This window comes from Quercus lobata, chromosome 11, assembly GCF_001633185.2.
Source record: "Quercus lobata isolate SW786 chromosome 11, ValleyOak3.0 Primary Assembly, whole genome shotgun sequence".
Lineage (NCBI taxonomy): Eukaryota > Viridiplantae > Streptophyta > Magnoliopsida > Fagales > Fagaceae > Quercus > Quercus lobata.
Window position 1 is genome coordinate 44,584,790 of NC_044914.1, and position 20,002 is coordinate 44,604,791.

The window sequence follows — 20,002 nt, forward strand, 5'->3', positions numbered from 1 at the left end:
CCATATAAAGGCCACTTGCATTTGATAATAGGAATTTTTTTTCTACTGCTGCTCAATTTGGAGCTTTATGGAATGTTGCATAAGATTTTTGAGCTGCAAGACGAACAGAGATGACAGCGTCCAGGAAATCTTTCGCCAACACATCCAGCAAGAGGTTCCCTAGATGGATGTGTGTTCAAGTAGAGAAGGCAGATGGGATGTACCCCTCATTCTCTTCTTATTTTTATTCCATATTTGTTTTGTTTAAGCATACTAATAGCATTTTTTTAGGGATACTATTATCATCTTTAATACATGTATTGAGACTATTTATTTGCATACTTTTATAAATTTCCTTGATGTTGTGCGCTATTTTTTAATTTGTGGTTGTTGGTATCCACTGTTTAGAACTGGCCACATAATTAGTTAACAATATTCTTACCAGATACCAGTTGTTGGGCATAGGCCACAGGGTCACAATATGTATAGCTGGACTTCTCTAAAATAGTCATGTCTATGATTTTTGTGTGACCTATTCTAGTTTGTATTAATGACAAGACGTTTTTACAGAATGACAAGCAAAATTTTGCTCTAATAGCATTCTTTTTGTTTTATGACTTTATCCCTCTCCCCTGCAAATCCTGTAGTGGTCAAATCCCAAAACCTCTTCTTTAATGAGAGAATGACAGAATTACAAGGCTATTGATTAAGAAAAATCTATAACTTGGTCCAATTTATAACATTGTCAACAGCATGCCTTCAGTTGCTGTCATCCATGAGAAGAGTCCTGATCAATCTTGGGCTAACATTTCAAGCCAATTTTACACCTTGTACTTATACAATGCACAAAGTTCTTAACCACATCCCTATGTTATGGAATTATGACAGCTCAAGACTGCCACAAGCATGTTGCTTGGCACGTGCCAAGTAACATGGGAACCAGAGTCTAAAGAAGAAGTGAAAGGAGGCAGTATTCATTGATTTCCATTTGGGTTATATCAACAAGGTAACCCAACATTTCCACAGAATCAACCAAAGTAGGCACACAAAGAGGCAAGCACCAATTTTCCATATACAGACAGCAGCAACTATCTTCTCCTTCTTTCCCGGCCAGAAACAACCTACTTTATTATCCAATAAGATAGTGAAACTCTTTAGAAGATTAACAATAGAAAAGTTTGGCTCTTAGACAAAATGATTGAGAAACTCATCAACTGAAATGTATTTAACATCAGGATAAAGCTGTGAAGCTTCCACTCCAAATGATGGATCAATTTCAAAGTTTGTTTGATCTCCTTTCACAAAGACAGAATGATAAACTGAGAAGATCACATTCAGTGGAGGTGAGGCCTCTGTAAGAACAACAAAAGAAGCAAACCTATGTTAAAACACTTGCACCCTTGCCAGCATTCAGAGCCAACTAAATATACTTCAATAGCTTCCAAGTTGAGCAATTCAACTGGGAATTAATGTTGTTGAACATTAAAGAAACTTGTAATTTTGAAACTCTGAGAACCAAATTACACATGCCTAGTATTCATTCCCAAAATCATTAGAGTATCGTTTGGATTTGAGGATTTGAAGAACAATTGCTTGATATAAATTTAACAACAAATGATGATTCAAGTTTTGGAGATTGAGCTCAAACTAAAATATTTGTGATATTATGGATTTGAAAAGACTTCTTACACCTAATCATCAAGTCCATATATTAATGAAGCTCGAGCCCATTCATAAATTTTCATCAATAGAAAATAATTTGCTATTTCATACTCTATTCTAGCCATTTAAACTAAAATTTGAAACCCAAATCCTCATTTTTAATAATTATATCCAAATAAACCATAGATTCTTTTCTTTTCCCCTTTTAAAATCCTAAATTTATGAAGAGATATTTCTCACTAACCTTTAATGTTCTTTAGAAGTTGCTCCTCTGGAACATAGATTCTCTCAAGGGTTTTACCAATCTTTTTCTCCCACAAAGACACAAGATCATTGAATGAGTAGATGTTGGCGGGAGGTTTGATGTAGAGAATTTTGTTCAAGGTTCTTGGATCATCCACAGCTCTCATGGTATAGATGCCAATGTCCTCTTCTCTGTTAAAAATTGCTGCAGAATTTTTAATTTAAAAAAAAAAAAAAAAAACTTGTTAATTTGCTTTCCATTTTGTGAAATATACAATACAATTTCAACTTATCCATATGCAAAGTGGGGGATTGAAAAGTATGAGCAACTTAGGCACTGGGGATGCCAATGGGAATTAAAAATAAACATTATTACATGTGTTCCATGTCCTTTCCAGAAATCTCTTAGAACTATCGTGATCAAATGACAAATATGAAGAAAACCCATAAAGAAGTTAATTTAATTCATAACATTATGAATGATAAATGTGTTTGTACCTTTTAGATTTCCATCCCCTAAGATAACAACTTTTTCTTTGGGGGGTCCTGAGGCTCCAGTTTGTGCCAAAGTGGGGAGGAAGAAGCTAGAAAATAAGTTGGAAGACACAATGGTGTAAGGAATTTTCTCAGCCTCAATCATTCGACGCGTTCTAGCCTTAAGGGCATATGTTGATCTTAAAGGATCAACTGCATGCATACGATCTACATCACTTCCAAACTCTGAAGGCAAGAATCTCTGATAATGAAAAGCATTTTCACAATGAGCCATGTAATTCAAAATTTTCCAACTCAATTCATTTAGTCAGGTTATCACAATAATAGAAACTATTCGCAAATGAGAATAGATAATTATATTTTAGTTATGGTATAATATATAATTTGTTCTCTAAATTTTGTGGAAAATAATTTGTTTTTCAAAAAATTAAACAATTTCCAAAATTATTTTTTATTTATCTATCTCAAAAAATATATAATCATTTTACTATTTGGATTTGTTTGATTGATATTATTCATTTTTTAGGCAATCCATATTTTAATAAATTATGTTATTGTACTATTTTCCTAATTTGTTTTTCTTGTACAACTAAACTGTTTGAGTTTCAAATATATTATTCAAAATTTTCATTCTCTTAAAAAGAGATTATTATAATTGTAATTTTTCTTATTATAGGAATAACTTTGAACTATTGATTGAGTTTTGTTTACTAATATAGATACATGAGATTGGAAATGCATATTTCTTAGACATTTCTAAGAGACTATACCATATTATAAATTTAATAATTAAAATTATATGTAGGAAAAAAGTAAACTTTATGTCTAAAATTGAAAAGAAAATAATTTTTATCACAAAATAAAGAGAATGTGATCTAACAATTTTTTTTTTTTTTTTACTACATACACTTTCATTTATTAAGATTTAATTGCCTTGAAGTGGATCTTCATATTGTATTTTTGTTGCTACGCTTTTGTTATGCCTTCTCATCCCCCACATCATTGGCCATATCCTCTCATCCCTCACATCATTGGTCATATCATTATTCTTTTTATTATTTATTTTTTACTTTTAATTTTTTGACAATATATAAATATATTGCCTTTACAAATTCATCTTAGAAAGTTTTAACTTGACATGTTCATCTACTTTAATTTTGATATTATAACTAAATAATAAATCAATGAAAATTCAAAACAAAAATATTGTCTATACATATTCATCTTGGGTGGTTTTAATAGTTGATAGACACATTCAAATACATAGCCAAGATTGTATTTTGATATAAATTCAAAATCTCACTTCCAATATAACTAAGTATTATGTTAAAAATAAAAATAAAAAATAAACAAAAGCTATGAGAGGGAGAGAGAAGACCTGTGATTGAAAACTTTAAAAAACCAAACACCCTACCAAATCGTATTAACCCAAAATAGTATTATAAAAAAAATACAATGATTCATCGACCTAAAGTAAAGTCGCAAAAAAGAATAAATAATATATATATATATAGAGAGAGAGAGAGAGAGAGAGAGAGAGAGAGAGAGAGAGAGAGAGAGAATAATCACCTTTTTGGGGAGAGAAATAGAAAATAAAATGAGAAGAAGAAGTGTCAAAATAAAAAATATAGTTATAAGTTAAACACCAAATTATCCAAGCCATGCTATATAATAGAATAACATTATATTCTTGTAAACTATCTTTATATGCAATAGAATAACATTTAACAATTATAGAAAAGAAAAAAATAATAATAGCTTAAAAACGCAAAACCAAATTGTATCAATACAAAGTAAAATTCTAAAGAATACATAAATTCATCAATCTAAAGTAGAGATACAAAAAATGAAAAATTCACACAAAAATAAAACATGAAAGAGAGAGAGAGAGAGAGTAATAACCTTTATCATGTGAGAAAATATGTATAAAATGGGAGAGAGAATGACATATTTATAGTAATAGAATGGGGATAAAAAAAAAGCCAAAATAAAAGGAAGAGGAAGGGATAGATGAAGAGGGACATTTAGGTTGAGAGTAGTGAAGAGATGAAAAGGTAAAAGGAAAATTATAGTTGGAAGTAGTGGAGAGAAATGAGAATATGTAAATGATGTGACCACTGATGTGGCTCAACAAGAGTATAACAACAATAAATGCGACGCTTCAACTTTAAGATATAATATATAGATTTATTGTACATAAGAAAAAGTCTAATGGTTTAGGAAGAATAATCCAACAACATATTCTCATTGCACAGTCAGTTGATGGCTCAGATGATGGGAGGGGAAAATATTACATTATGGGAAAATTTTAGTTTTATCAATATGGGGATTAAAACCTCTAAAAAACTAAATAAAATATGTGCAATGTTCTTTCTTACTTTTTTAAACATGAATCTTATTAGACCGCTGCAATTTTGCTCCATAGTAAATTGGTAAAATGGCGCCCTTCTTTTTCTCTTAATAGTTAATTAAACAGAGCGCCTCAATCCTCTACTAGAAACTCAACACAGGGCTTTATTGTTGAGTTGAATTTGAATAAATATGTATGAAAAGGTTAATAGAAAGTGGTAAGAACTAGTATCACTGCATAAAAGATTCATGACCAAGAGAAAAATCACAACCAAATATCAAATGTATAATGACTAGAACCCTTAAATCAAAGTCCACATTTTCTTCTTTTGATTAACAAGGTGTTCTGTGTTATTAGAGCAATCAATTAATTCCTATGCAAAATAAAGTTCTCCAATTGCAACTCAACCCTAGTTACCCAACTCACATAACTTTTTAATATTCACCAAATTAAAAACTGTATTGTTATTTCCTTTTTCTTTTAGGTTATTCAAGCATCACAAACCATTGTTCTTCATATTATATCATTTTCTTTGGTTAATACATATGTTATAATTAGATACTAGAAAAAAAACGAAACAATAATTATGGAGGCAAACAAGGGGCAAAGTTTCATTTTTATCCATGAATTATGTGTTAAAGTTCAATTTTGTCCCTAAACTATCACTTATATTAATTTAGTTCCTGAATTTTTGAAAGCAGTTTTTTTTTTTTTTTTTTTTTTTTTGAGAGAGAGAGTTTCAACCTATGGCGTCTGCTCTTGATGAGCTCTTTTATCATCAGACTAAGACACCAATCAATTTTTGGTGTAGGTAGGGATTGAACCTCAGATTTCTTATACAACCATCAGAGACTTTACCAGTTGAGCTAATTGGAACCCACAATTTTTGAAAGCAGTTCAATATTACTATTGTCCCAAATTTATTTTAGAAATCAAGTGATTTTCATAAAATTACTTTACAAATCTAGTGAGATCTTATTACACAAGACCAAAGAGTTCCAACAATATACAATATATATGATTTCGATAGTTGACTTCGATGGTGAATGGGAGTTATGCTAACATTAAACCGTTTTCAAAACTTTGTAACCAAATTAACACAATTAATAGGCCAAGAGCTTTGTAATTTAACTGGTGCCTCATGATGTTTCAAACAAAATGTCTAGGGTTCAAATCCCCCTTCCTCCAACTATCGAATCATAAAAAAAAAATAATAATAATAATAATAATAATAATAATAATAAATCAATAGTTTAGGAATGAAATCAAAATAATAGTTAGAAAAGAAATAATTATACAGAATCAAGGAGGGGTTATTACTTATAAATTACCTTAATATTACCAGCTTCTTTAATTGCAGCAATGATCTTATCTTGATCGGCCAACAGATGGTGACCAACCGTAGAAATCACCACATCCACCTCCTTTATTGCCCTCACTAAACTCCTATGATCGTATAAATCTCCCTGCACATTTAACATGTAACACCACAACAACGTTAAACAAATGACTTGTAGCTCAAGTCTCGCTCATATATTACCATTTTGAACCAAACATATCATGATTAGGAAGAAAGCTATCATGAAACTCAATTTGTTATTGCTCTTTATGATAGATATGATAAAATTTCAACCATGATAATTGCTTTTTATCATTAAGCCAAGACAACCATTGGTTTTTGTTGCAATTCGAATTCCAGATTTTTTATTCAATAGCTGAGACACTTTAATGGGGTAACTAGAACCCACATTATTTCCTCCGCCATTAAAACTTGGTTTCATATAACATTGAAAAGGTATGAAACTTGTTGATGTTTACGTACAAATAGAAAGCTGATGCCTAAGGCGACAAATTTCTGGATGATTTTGGTCTTAGCAGGATTACAGAGAGTGGATTCTCGGACAAAAGCAAATGTAGGATAACCAGACTTAGCACTGGCCTCAACAATGAATTTTCCGAAGTACCCAGTTCCTCCAATGATCAGGACCTTGCTTTTTGCCTCCATTGGAATTTGTCTTTGTGCAGACAATATTATGTTACAGAGAGAGAGAGAGAGAGAGTCTCGGTGGCAGTTTGAATTTGAGAGTAATATATTGTCCCTTAACATTATATATAGTTAGAGAGTTTTGTGTTTCAACTGTTTTTGAGTCTTGACTGTTTCAGCTTTCTCAATGACGGGAATGCCCTTTTGATTGGGAAGAACTGAAGGTCAACTATTATTATAGTTGTCACTTGTTAGTAACAAAGGTAGTTTATTAGTTGTTTTTCGAAAAAAAAGGAAGTAGTTTATTGGCTTAATTAAGAAATTATAATCTTTTAAAGTTTATTTTTATTTTTATTTTTTTCTCTACTTGAAGGCTTAAAGCAATATATGCCAGTTATTTTACCGGACTCCACATTAAATGCATTTTTTTAATACAAAAGAGTCTCATCCTTTTCTACGGTATTTGTAAATAAGCATTGTTCAAACGGTATTTGTAAATAAGCATTGCTCAAACTGAATTAACGATAAAATAAACCAACCCCAACACTCAGCGGATGAACTGTCAGGTAATAAATAGGGCCCAAATTTTTGCAATTTTAGAGAGGGGGGAGTGGCAGACAGAAGAGCAGCATAATTAGCATTGGTTTAATTTATTTTGTGAAGTGTTTTGGTTTTGTACCAGAACCGTGGGATTGAATATACCAACAATGGACATGTTCTTCATCCAAACTTAAGAAAAGCATTGCTCTTGCCTAGACAAATATTAACCCTTTTTTTTCTTTTTTCTTTTTTCTTTTTTTATAGGTACGATAGAAAAGAGCAATTATCATTGAGTGGAAGACAAGTTGAATTTCTATTATATCATGGACAAGTAAACCACAATTTCATCTTCACAATTTACTTCAAAGTTGGTGGTCCTCGTCATAAATTAACTAGTATTAGTTGTTCTAATTCAATATTAAAATACATTGTTCCTCTTGAGCAAGATTTGAAAATTAAGATCTAACTCTCCAATTCATATTGTTCTTATTAGAAAAAGTAAATCACAGCTTTGATACCAAGTGAAAACAAAATGAAGAAATAAAATAATGTGAAGAGGCAAAGAGAATGCGGAAAGAAGAAGTAAAATAATGTGAAGAGGCAAAGTGGAAGCATGAGACAAAATTACATGATTAGGTCTGACAGCCTACATCTACAAACGAAAACCCTTGATAACTACATTTTTATTATTAAGCATGGTCTATTATTTATAGGAGGCTAAAACCTAGACTAATAAGATTACAAGACTTGCAAAACAAATAGAATTACGATTTCTTTAATAGCCACAAGAAGGATTAGAATAGAGCCTTGACCAGGAATTAAGCCTTATATATATTTAACAGTTATTAACTAAGCCAAATTCTAAGCACTGCTATTGAATAATATTGACAATAAAAGTAAAAATTATTTAAGATTTTCTATTCATGTTTTGAGATGACCAATAATTGCTATATACTCTGCAATAGTCTATTTTGTCTTTCAATTTAAAGCATCCTACAACAAGAACAATTATCCCCTGCAACAGTGAGACACTAAATGCATATACTAGCACAAGAGATATCTTCTCCTACAATAAGTAGTACCTCATTTAAGTGGAAAGAATGAAGGGTTGCATATGCCAAGGCTGGAAAGAATGGAATTAGCATACCATTGGGAAGTGGTCATAAGCAAGATGCCTATTATGAATATGTTGCCTTCTTCAGAAATATACAACATGCTACAAAAGGTCTGAGAGTTCAATTCTCCTAGACAAAGAATGACTTGAAAGATTATAAAGCTAGTTGGTCTGAAATTCTGGGTTATAGTTTCACCTTTCGGGGATAATGTGGATTGTGGATGTTGTGGTCAATGAATTCTTTCTCATCATCATCCCCTTCCTATCGAATCACAGGTATAACATTTGTAGTTTATTTTTTTAACTCAAGTTAAAAAGACTTATTGCACAAAGTGTTCTGAAATTTTCCATCATTCAAGCTCAATGTTTTTCCTGTAAACACTTAAAAAGTTATTTGTAAGTTTAAAAATTCCTGACTTTTTTGCATTATACATGATGGAAATATTATATTTCAAATATAAGCACTGCTGGCTGCCAAAACGGTACGAATCTATGAGATAAACTATATGACAATTTCACTCAAGAATGCAGCCAATTACAGCTCTAAATGTTAGAAAGATAATAGGTTGTTCAGTTACCAATTGACACTGTAAAATTGCTATTCATATAGTTTTTTTTTTTTTTAATTATTATTATTATAAATTATTCAAATGCAAACATTTTTTTTTAACCTTGTCAATGGTAAACTACACAATTGTCCTTGTAAAACAATGAAGTAGGGAAACAAGGATCACTGATTACAACTTATTAAACAACATTGACACATTGTTAGAGGTTCTTACAGTAAGGTGTCTAAATATTCGCTGATTGTAGTGTATTTCAGATGTGGATACAGTTTTGTCCCGTCAACACCACCAGACAACTCAATATCAAAGTATGTATGATCACCCTTTATGAAAGCAGAATATAGGAATATGAACTTCATGTTCTCGGGATATGGGATCTCTGCAATCAGTACAAAAAATTAAACAAGAAGCTAAACAAGAAATGTTATAAACCAAAAAAAAAAAACAGTTCAAGTAAATAACCAACAAAGAAAATCTCAGTATACCATATATCTTAGTCTGGAAATAACACCATAATTTTGTCCTTTGAAAACCAAGTAAACCAAGCAAGAGGAAGTCCTAAATGTGGCATCTAGCCTTCTGACTAAGATCTTGGACCAAGCAAGAAGAGTATTGAGCACAGGAGTAAAATCTAACTTCTAGATATAGCTATCTATGGTTGCTTTCTAGTGTAGATCTCACAAAGTAGCCAGTTACATGCATACTCCATAAATATCTGATTTGCAAGGATTAGACAGATGGAAAAGGAATATGAAATTAGTTTTTCCATGGAATTTCTACATTTTTTTCTCAACTTACTACAGTATTACAAAACTGCTAATAGTATTTCAAGAATAATCAATTCCAATTATTTTAAGATCATTTGGGAAATATGATCTCTGGTATTGTAGTGATTTGCAATTTATATTAAATTTTATTTCTTCAAAATTTCTCTCCTTTTGTTTTTCCTTTTCTCACCCCTTTTTAGTAGCTTAGGTGCCACTTCAAAGTCTTTGAGTTGACAATTAGCAGCCACCTAGGGCACAAAGAAGTTTTTTGAATACTAGTAAAATACCTTTTATTTTCTTAAGGAGCTCTTCTTCTGGTTCATATATCTTCTCAAGCTTCTTCCCAATCTTACTCTCCCAAATCTCAATCAGCTCATTGACGGAGTACACATTTCCTGGGGGCCTCAAATACACCACCTTATTCAACGTGCGTGGATCGTCCACTGCACTAATTGTGAAGGTAGCAACATCACTTTCCTTCACAAAGACACCTGCAGAAAAGCCAAATAACCAAGCAGTAGATTACCAAAAGTCCTAGGTTCTAAAAAAACAATCAAGACAGCACAGGGAGCTGAGTTAGATCTTGATCAACGTACCTTTAGTATCTCCATAGCCAAAGATGGTGGCCTTGTCCCTTGGAGGAGTCTCTAGGTCCGGTTGAACAAGTGAAGGAATTAAAAAGCTCATAAAAAAGTTGCAGGAAATGATAGTGTAGGGAATGCCTTCAGCTTCCACAAGACGTCGAATTTCAGCTTTCTGTGTGTAGAAGTCGTATGCCATGTTTGATATCTGAACCTTATCTGGGTCTGCTCCAAATTCTGACGGAATGAACCTCTGGATCAGTTTATGATTATCAGTATTATAAGATAAATAAAATATAAGATTGAGATGTTCTGTACGATTGTAAGAGATCATAACACAGTTTACATAGAACGCAAGAGATTCAAGATAAAAATTGGTTCAAATTCGGACCAGGAGATATACTAATTTGAACCAAACTAAATCGTAGAGATATTATCTCTAAGATTGTTATGAAATTCACAGGTAATACAATGCATCTCTTCCATTTTATTACCATGCTTTACCTAATTTACAAAGTGATGGGAAACCATCTTGACTTCATACATACACACATATGTACATTGAGAAGAAAGAAACATTTTTACATTCCTCACAGACTATCATTCATACTTAAGATTTAAGAATGACTCAAAATTTTCAGTACAACTTCTGGCAGCTCAAGGAGAACAGCATACTTTGGCAGCATTTGTGTGTGTATGTGAGAGAGAGAGAGAGAGAGAGAGCGTGAGAGAGAGAAAAAGAGAGAGAAGTACAAGCTAAACAAACCATGACATTGTATTGTGATTAAAACCAACAAAGAACCTTAATTAATTCCTAAAAACTGCTAATTCAAAAGTGTTGACCTTATGGATGCAATAAGAATAAGAACACACAGGCTGCCTTTGGTTCATGAACACATTTCTTTTGTTTCATTTATTGTAAATGATCTTCTCTTATCATTTTGCTCACGTTCCCATCACACAAAGACACACATCTGAGGACTAAAATGGTCATAACAAGTGCACAAAGCTCCCACGAATCCAAAAATGTCATTAAACATAATATGGCCCAAGAGGCTCAAACCACTTGTAGGCCCATGTACTTATAGAACAAGTAAATAATGTATGTTTAGTCTAAGGTTCTCTAGTATGTAAACCCCTATATTATTGTAATACAACAACTTAGAGCATTCGCATAAGTTCGGGCAAAAATTCCTGTCTATTTTAACTTTTTCTAATTTTTATCTTGGAATCAAATGTGTAAATTTGACAGATTTTTCTATTATACACACTGACCTGAGTGCTTTCCCTCGTTGTAAAATCACTGTCTTACTTCTGGGTTTTTTTAATTAATTTTTTTCAATCTCTCAATGCTCAACAATTTTAACACCAAAAGCATAAACAAATAAACTGGGAGTGAGAGAAGAAAGACCTTGATACAGCCAGCTTGTTTAATAGCTGAGATAAGAAGCTTCTGGGCAAGAACCTGTTTAGAAGAAACAGCAGAAACAACAACATCCACTTGCTTTATCGCCTCTATAAGGCTAGCTTCATCTTCCAGAGAACCCTGATATTCAAAAGAAATGCACATATTATATATCATATAACACTAAAAAGTAGAGAGAAAAGCAAAACCCAGATGGGAATAGGTGTGAAAAAGTGACCTTGAGGAGTGTGGCTCCGGAGTTGGAGAGGGAGTGAAGCTTTTGAGATTTGATTGGGTCAGAGAAAGCAGAGTCTCTGAAAAGAGCGAACGTTGGGTGAGAAAAATGGAGGCTGGCTTTGGCTAAGTGGAAACCCAGATTTCCTGTCACTCCAATTATCAGTATTCTGCTCTTCTTCTCCATCTCTCTTGATTTTCACTGAAAACTCAGAATCTCCAAAATGGCTTTCAGTTTAGTTTCAAAAAGAAAAAGTTTCCAAAGAGTTACTTCCTAAATCCACTTCTCCCTAAATCCCTTATTTTTTATTTAACAAAAAAATATATTACCACACCAATTTTCACAGTGTGGCACTAAATTTACTCTTTATTTAACGGTGGTGTTTCTTTCAATTACCAAGGGTTAAATTTAATCATTTTTTTAAAATATAATAGCATCAGTTAATAAAATAGTCATTAAATTTAATTTAAGAATTATGGTATCTTTTTTTCTTTAGATGTCACTTGATTGTAAAAATAGAACCAAATTATGTCATTGACTATGAGTCTATTTGGAAATAATTTATTTAGCTGAAATTAAAAATTTTTTGTTGAAAATACAGTAGATAAAAATAAAAGTTAGCTGAAATAGTATAGTAAAACCCATGAATAGTATCAAAAAGTATAGTAGAACACATGAATAGTAATAAGAATAAGCTAATTTTAAATTCTAATCTCAAACGCAACCTAATAGTAATATACAATAAATATTATGTATGTACTGTACGATAGATAGATAGATAGATATATATATATATATATATATAAATTTATTATAACTTATTAAAGAAAAGCTATGGGATTAGATGAAATCTCCTTCAAAGTTTGAAAGTGCTAAGATCCATAACAAATTCTTAAAAAATTTGAGACAAAGGCTTTATTTATTTATTTTTTTTTCATTTTTCTTTTTATATTGCCAATTCATATTATATACTTAACATCTTTGCATTTTTAATGTTTTCAACAGAGATGTTCATAGTTTAAATTTCTCTTTGCGTTATTGTAACAGATGTATTTAATCATATTAATAAGAGAGGTCTGACCTTTTATAACATAGTCGTTATAACATGACATAGGTGTTACGTGCTTACATATCTTATGATATGCTTTCCTCATGTAATTTTATTCCTATTTAAAATTATAATACCAAAATATTCAACAAATTAAAAAATAATGTTAATAATATTATTGAAATATTTTCTTTAATTCCTTTCAAAAAAAATTATTTTCTTTAATTTAACAAAAAGCCACACTATACAATGGGAGAGGGGATGCGGTTTTAACAAAAAGCTACATTACAAATTTCATTCAAAAGTTATGATAACTTTTAAGGAAGGGTGGAACAAATTATAATATGAGACAAGCATAAAACTATAAGGTGTTTTTGGACTTTCCCCAAAAATTACAATCTAAGATAATAGGCAATGTTTGAAAATGAATAATAAGTGTTAAATTGATATGCTAATGTCTCTAATTTTATATTAAGTAATTTACCTAACCATAATTATGCCACATTCATTTTAAGTTTTAAGAAAATATACTCAAACCTCTTTATAATTTAAATTTAAACTAAACATTTTAATGAATCAAGGAAAGGAATTGAAGCATTTTACACAATAGTTTATTTAAGGGCAAGATGCAAAAAGGCTCCCGAGGGTTGGGTCAATTGCAAATTGACCTTTTATACTATAAATTTTGTATTATTTATCTCAGATATTTAAGAATTATTCAAATTGACCCATCCAACTCAATTTCATTAACTATTTTGATAGAAAAATGTGTTATGCACATATTATTTTTAAAATGATTTTTTCTTTTTAAGTAAAGAGGTCATTTGCACACCATGTGATAAATTTTTTTTTTTTTTTAACTATAGTTAGCAGAAATAAGATATGATAGTCAATTTTAACGATTCTTAAATCTCGAAAGTCAATAATACAAAATTGATAGCACATGAGATGAATTTGTAAAGAACCCCAAACTATGCGAGCCTTTTTGCATTTTGGCCTTCATTTAATTCCATAGAAATGGTTTTAATTACAAGAACATCTTAAAAAGAAAAAATAAAGAGTATATTTATTTTTTATTTAAAAAAAAAATACTTATGCAGAAGCCTTATGAACGAAACGACATCATTCGAGCAAAGAGAAAATTCAAAATTGGGACTTTTCAAACCTTTTAACGGCTATTTTAAGGGAGCCTTTAAATTTGAAATTTGAAAGAAGGAAAATTGTAACTGAAGCCTTCTATTCATATTTTTTTTTCTTTTGGAGGAGTATATATAGATTTATAAGCTGCAAAACCCTTCAAATATTTCCATTTTCAAACTCAGAGCAATTCCCCATAAGAAAAAAAAAAAATCATCAACAATCAAGCAGTTGAGCCTCTCTTTTCCTTTCTTATCATCCACTTCACTTCTTCAAGGTCCTTTTATTTCTTAATTTCTTCTTCTTATTCATTATATTGTTCTTGAATCATGTTTTTTTTTTTTTTTTTAATATTTATATCAATGCACTTTGAATTACAATGTTATTTCTAACATGGGATTCCTTAGATTATTAATTTGATTGCCGAGAAAATTTTTGTCTATCAATATATATGTCATCTGGGGAAATGAAATTATTTAGTTTAGAATTTAGATATTACATATAAAGTTTGGTTTGAGTTGAGCTTTTTTTGCATTTCTCAGAGAAAAGTAGAAAACAGAGCAAATCTTATTTTCCTCTGTTTTTGCAGTAACCAAATAGTGGGCAAGTGGTTGTTCTGTCTATGACCCATTATAATTTCATTTCAGATTTATTGTTGGAGAGATAAGAATCACAAGAAATTCAATTCAAGAATCACCTTAGCCCTGTTTCTCTTATATTAGTTTTCCTTCTTGCTTTGTTTAATCATTATTTTTCTGGGTCCTTCTTTGCGTTGGATTATGGTTTTGTTTGGTTACAGAGAAAATTTTTCTTTTAATATATAATTGAGTAGTTCTTCTGAGAAAATGAAAGAACTTTAGTTTAGAATTTATACATAACATTTTAAGGAAACAGAGCATCCTTATTTTCCTCTGTTTTCTAGGTAAACAAATAGTGGGCAAGCATTTTATCTGTTTATTACCAAATTCTCATTTCATTTAAGATTTTTTGTTGGAGAGATAAGAATCACTAGAAAGTTAATTCAAGCATAACCTTAGCCTTGTTTCTCTTTCAGGTTGGTCTTTTGAGTTCGTCGCAAAAATGAATGACCTTATGACAAAATCGTTTCTTAGTTACGTGGAGCTTAAGAAACAGGCCATGAAAGACCTAGAAGCCGATCAGGATATCGAGATGGGAAAAATTGACCCCGCTGATGAACAGAACCTCTCACAATTTTTCGAAGAAGTGGCTGCAATCAAAGCTGACATGGAAGAGATCACCAATCTTCTTCTTAACCTTCAAGACCTAAATGAAGAGACTAAGTCTAGTCACAGTGCTAAAGTTCTTAGAGGGATAAGAGATAGGATTAACTCAGACATGGTCATGGTTCTTCGGAAAGCAAAAGCTATAAAAGCAAGATTGGAGTCACTTGATCGGTCTAATCAAGCTAATCGTAATGTTTCGGTGGAATACAAAGAAGGAAGTCCAGTTGATCGAACAAGGATTTTGGTGACTAATGGTTTGAGAGTCAAATTGAAGGATATGATGAATGACTTTCAATCTTTGAGAGAAAAGATTGTTAAAGAGCACAAAGAAGGACTAAAGAGGAGGTATTATGCTGCCACCGGAGAGGAACCAAGTGAGGAAGATGTTGATAAGATGATTTTGGAAGGTGGGCAGGTCAATGTTTTTGAAGGGAGGGCAGATTTGATAATGGAGAATAAGGAAAGGCATGAGGCTTTGAAGGAGATACAGAGGAGCTTGACAGAGCTTCATCAAGTTTTTCTAGACATGGCTGTGTTGGTGGAAACACAAGGGGAACAGATTAATGATATTGAAGAGAATGTGGCTCGCACAGCGGCTTACATTGATGGTGGAACCAATAAACTCTTCGACGCTAATCAGATGAAGAAGAAAAGAAGAAAATGGGCTTATTGGATAGGTGCTTTGGTGCTGGTTTTGTTGCTGATATGCTTTATTTCCATCGTAGCTTCTTGAAGTTTCTCATGAATTCATAGGTTGGCTAGAATGTGGTTTTGGTAGCTGGGGAGGTTTGGTTTGTGAATATACTGGAGCTTTTCTTGTGAAGGAGTTCTATACTGAATGCCGTGTTTTGATTTCCACTTTGGTTATACTTGTCATTTGGAGGGCAATTTGTGATGATATCTCTTCATCTTTTATTGTTGGTTTCTTTGCAATTTGAATTTTGTGAACAAAGTTTTTCTGTTGAGCTTTGTAAAATTGTTAATGAGAGTTTCTTTCACTATGCTTCTCCTCTTGTTATCAGATTAAGACTCATCTTTTGAGGCTGATATTTTACTTGTCTCCCCTCTCTCTATCTCTTCGTGTGTGAAAGCAATTTTAATAGTTAGTTCTATGCGGGGCAGCTTGTCTAATGATTCTGTGCATTTTCTGATCATTTAGCTGAATCCCTAAAACATAATTGAACAATGAGGGCTCCCCAAAATTTAATTAGTAAACAGTGAGTGTGAGGCTTGTGCTTGAAACCTTTCGTTGATTAGTATTGCAGAACTTAATTGTAAACGGTAAGGCAGCAGGGTTGGGAAAGGGACTTGTTAATGTTGAGGCTTGTGCTATTTATCTATAATTTGAAGCGTGGATTATGTTAGATACTGTACAGTGAATCCAATGGCAGGGGTTTTTGATTTTTCCCATGATTAAATGAGCTGAAATTACAAACAATGACTTAAATTGTATAATGAGAGGGTTTGCTTGGCTCCAGGAAGCTTAAACATCCAACCCTTGTGGACAAATGAATAAGTATACAATTGAGGTTTTAAGACAACTTGAAAAGAATCTGATACAAATTTTAATTTTTATCTCTCAACACTTTTTAGGAACTCAACTCAAGAAATTGTCACCACCTAATTTTCCCTTTAGTATTCTCAGGAGTTTCAAGCAGCTAACAAAGAGGAAGGTCCTTAGGTGGAGGCAGAACAGATTGATCCACACCTTTTCCATTCTCCACCACAAATGCTGTCTTTAAACCCCAGCTAGTGTGAAGCTCCAGATGACAGTGCATGAACCACACACCTATACAATGAACAAACACCATATGAATATTTACAATTTTTAGATTTTAAGAAAAAGCTCTTTTTGATTGAGAATTATTGTTGCTTATTTACTAAACTTTCAATGCAGTCTTTTATTTGGTTATGTTGTTGGACATACCTGGATTGTCAGCCCTGAACCTCATGGCAGTCCAACCACCTGTTGGAACCCCAACTGTGTTTCTTTCAGGAGGATCCACCAAGTTAAATTTGGCTGGATCTTTTGAAGGGTTGAAGTTCCCAACTCCAGTCCCAACAACGAAAAAATTGTAACCATGAAGATGGAATGGATGGGACTCAACACTGAGAAGGTTTGTGTCTTGTAAGACCAATTCCACTGTTGAATTAAAAGCAATCTTGCTAAGTCGGGTGCCTAATGTAGTGCCAAGGTTTGCAGTAAGTGGTGCACCAGTATAATTGAAAGGTGTTGGAGGGCGGTCTGGGAAATCTGTTCTAAACACCCCCTTGATGTTGAAATAGTGAGCTTGAAGAAGGCCCATTTGGGGCATTACAAAGGTGATGTTGTTTAAGGAAGCAATGAGTTGTGTTCCATTTAGACAAGTTGGACAAGGATTTATTCCCAGACCAATTGTGTAAAAGAGATGTCGGTCAACTTTGAGTGGAACATTTGCTGGGAACTGAGGAGAATTGAGGCTTCGAAGTTTGGCATTGTAGCTTAGTGCAAAATTTGTGTCATTGAGTGCTGGCAATTGAGGAAGGATTGGGAGTACTGTGTTTGGAATGCCTTTGTATTGTAGCATTGCTGTGGCAGTTTTGTTGTCAATGGAAAGTGGTGCATCCATGAAAGGCCTAGCAGCCATAAAATATCTGCTTGGCACTTGGGAGGCTTGAACAAGAACATTTGTGGTCTGTCCTGGTGCTATCAGTATTGCTTGCGTTGTGAAGGGTTTGGTATACACTGCATCAACCTCTACCACTGTCAGGTTATGACCAGCAATGGCAAAGAAAAGCTCATCATTAAGCGCAGCATTGATTATTCTCAAGAGGTATGTCTTTCCTTGTTCAACCTCCATTGCAAAGGTATCTGAAAAAGAAAGAAAAGATAATGAAGAAGAAGCTGATAAAGGGAAAAGTGCATTTAAGGCACATTGAAATAGTGGCACCCAAAACTTCCTGAGAAGTGAATCTAGTGATGTTAAATAGATAATATTGATAGACTTCAAGCCTTCAAACTGATTTGACTTACGTTTATCAGAACATGGAAAGAGTGGCCCTGGCTTTCCATTAATGGTATGTGCATCAGACATGTTTGGTGGCAATCCTAACTTGTTCCCTTGATTAACAAGCTCTTCAACATCATTGTTCCACCATTCGCCTATAAAATTTACAAAAATTATAGCAATTGCATTTTGTTTTACGTGTAAATGTGAAAGGACAGAATTGCAGACTTATTAGTCTAATTCACCTAGGAGTATAGTTTCTTCTCTCTCAGGCTGAGGGAAAGGAAATGGAGTCCCTTGTTTAGGCATGATGACAATTGCACCATAGACAGTGGCCCTTAGCCAAAAGATATGTGCATGCCACCAGAGTGTTCCCCTTTGCACCGTCACATTAAAATCATAAACATAACTGTTCCCTGTCTTGATTGGACATTGTGTTATATATGCTGGTCCGTCTGCCCAGCCATTTCGATATTGCTTTAATCCATGCCTGCAAATAATGTCATATGTTACGTTAACAAAACCATATTGACTTATTTCATTGAATGAATGTTGTTCCAATAGAGCATGTTATGCATGTCTTACCAATGAATGGACATGTTATATTGGGCAGAGTTGGTCACATTTATTAGAACTCTGTCACCTTCTCTAACATAAATTGTAGGCCCTGGGAACATCCCATTAACCGTGACAATTGGCTTGGTGTGGCACAACCTGCTGACATTCGTCACTTGAACCTGAGATACCAGAAAAGAAAACCATCATATATAGAACTTAAGCCAAAAGAGAAAACACCAAAGTTTACATAAAATTGCTAATGTCAAATAGTTACATTGAACTGGTACTTCTTTACAGAAGCTTCGGTTGGAATAAAAACAAACCCAAGCATGCAAAAGAAGTAAAAGAAAGGAACCAAGGGGAAATTTTCACGGTTCGCCATGCCCATAACTGTAGCCTAAATATTTGAATTCTGTTAAGTATGTTCGGATGAAATATGAGGGTCAAGGTCTAAAGTATTTATAGGGATGAATACAGGGGTAATAGTCCAATTATTAGTCTGTTTGTAACCAAAGGAGAGAGAGAGGTGGTGTTGTTGAATTAGGTAGAGTTTGCAGAGATTGTCAATTTTAAATAAAACCATGAGGTTGTCTATTTAAATCTTGTAAGCAAAATGCTGATAGGGAACAGTAGTAGTTGAATGGCCTATGTCTTTTATTTAAATAATACAGAATGAGCATGAGAGCTACATAGAGCCAAACTTGACCACCCGAGCTTAACCGTTAAGGAAAAGTGTTATACATAAACTTTTCCATTTACTTCATCAATGCACATTCATTTCTGAACTTTTTGCCGGGTGGGATTTGTTTGGTAAGCTTAGTAAATGGTCAAATTTTAGATGTGAGCATGTTATATTTGATAGATGAGTGTGTCATGAACACATATTAAGTCATTGGGTATTTACTAGGTAGATCTAAGCTATATAAATGATTACGAATCTTAATTGTAACTTGATTAATCCCATAAAGCAGCACACTGATTAGCCAACTTGTTATTGGTGAGTTAAGAATGTAACTCAAACTTGTAAAGGGAGTTAAAAATGTAACCCAGTAAAGATTCATGATATCTGGAACTTTTTAATTTTTATCTTCCTCTTCACAAAAGACG

General features: G+C 32.7%; 4 protein-coding genes across 4 annotated transcripts; 1 reads left to right on the forward strand and 3 right to left on the reverse strand.

The window, feature by feature from the left end:
- Positions 1-357: 357 nt before the first annotated feature.
- LOC115968982 (phenylcoumaran benzylic ether reductase Pyrc5-like) lies at positions 358-6,761 on the reverse strand. The gene is made up of 5 exons (XM_031088536.1): positions 6,552-6,761; positions 6,061-6,195; positions 2,383-2,620; positions 1,886-2,089; positions 358-1,331 (listed from the first exon to the last, which is right to left on the reverse strand). The coding sequence occupies exons 1-5, from the start codon at positions 6,732-6,734 to the stop codon at positions 1,165-1,167; spliced, it is 927 nt and encodes a 308-aa protein (XP_030944396.1). The 5' UTR covers positions 6,735-6,761; the 3' UTR covers positions 358-1,164.
- A 2,334-nt stretch (positions 6,762-9,095) lies between these two features.
- LOC115967532 (probable pinoresinol-lariciresinol reductase 3) lies at positions 9,096-12,198 on the reverse strand. The gene is made up of 5 exons (XM_031086651.1): positions 11,925-12,198; positions 11,693-11,827; positions 10,297-10,534; positions 9,988-10,191; positions 9,096-9,312 (listed from the first exon to the last, which is right to left on the reverse strand). The coding sequence occupies exons 1-5, from the start codon at positions 12,105-12,107 to the stop codon at positions 9,146-9,148; spliced, it is 927 nt and encodes a 308-aa protein (XP_030942511.1). The 5' UTR covers positions 12,108-12,198; the 3' UTR covers positions 9,096-9,145.
- Positions 12,199-14,234: 2,036 nt separating this feature from the next.
- On the forward strand, positions 14,235-16,368 carry LOC115969162 (syntaxin-112-like). Its single transcript, XM_031088741.1, has 2 exons — positions 14,235-14,383; positions 15,161-16,368. The coding sequence occupies exon 2, from the start codon at positions 15,187-15,189 to the stop codon at positions 16,081-16,083; it is 897 nt and encodes a 298-aa protein (XP_030944601.1). The 5' UTR covers positions 14,235-14,383; positions 15,161-15,186; the 3' UTR covers positions 16,084-16,368.
- A 416-nt stretch (positions 16,369-16,784) lies between these two features.
- Positions 16,785-19,304, reverse strand: LOC115968933 (laccase-11-like). The gene is made up of 6 exons (XM_031088476.1): positions 19,170-19,304; positions 18,923-19,074; positions 18,583-18,827; positions 18,364-18,492; positions 17,278-18,201; positions 16,785-17,139 (listed from the first exon to the last, which is right to left on the reverse strand). The coding sequence occupies exons 1-6, from the start codon at positions 19,281-19,283 to the stop codon at positions 17,009-17,011; spliced, it is 1,695 nt and encodes a 564-aa protein (XP_030944336.1). The 5' UTR covers positions 19,284-19,304; the 3' UTR covers positions 16,785-17,008.
- Between the last annotated feature and the right edge of the window lie 698 nt (positions 19,305-20,002).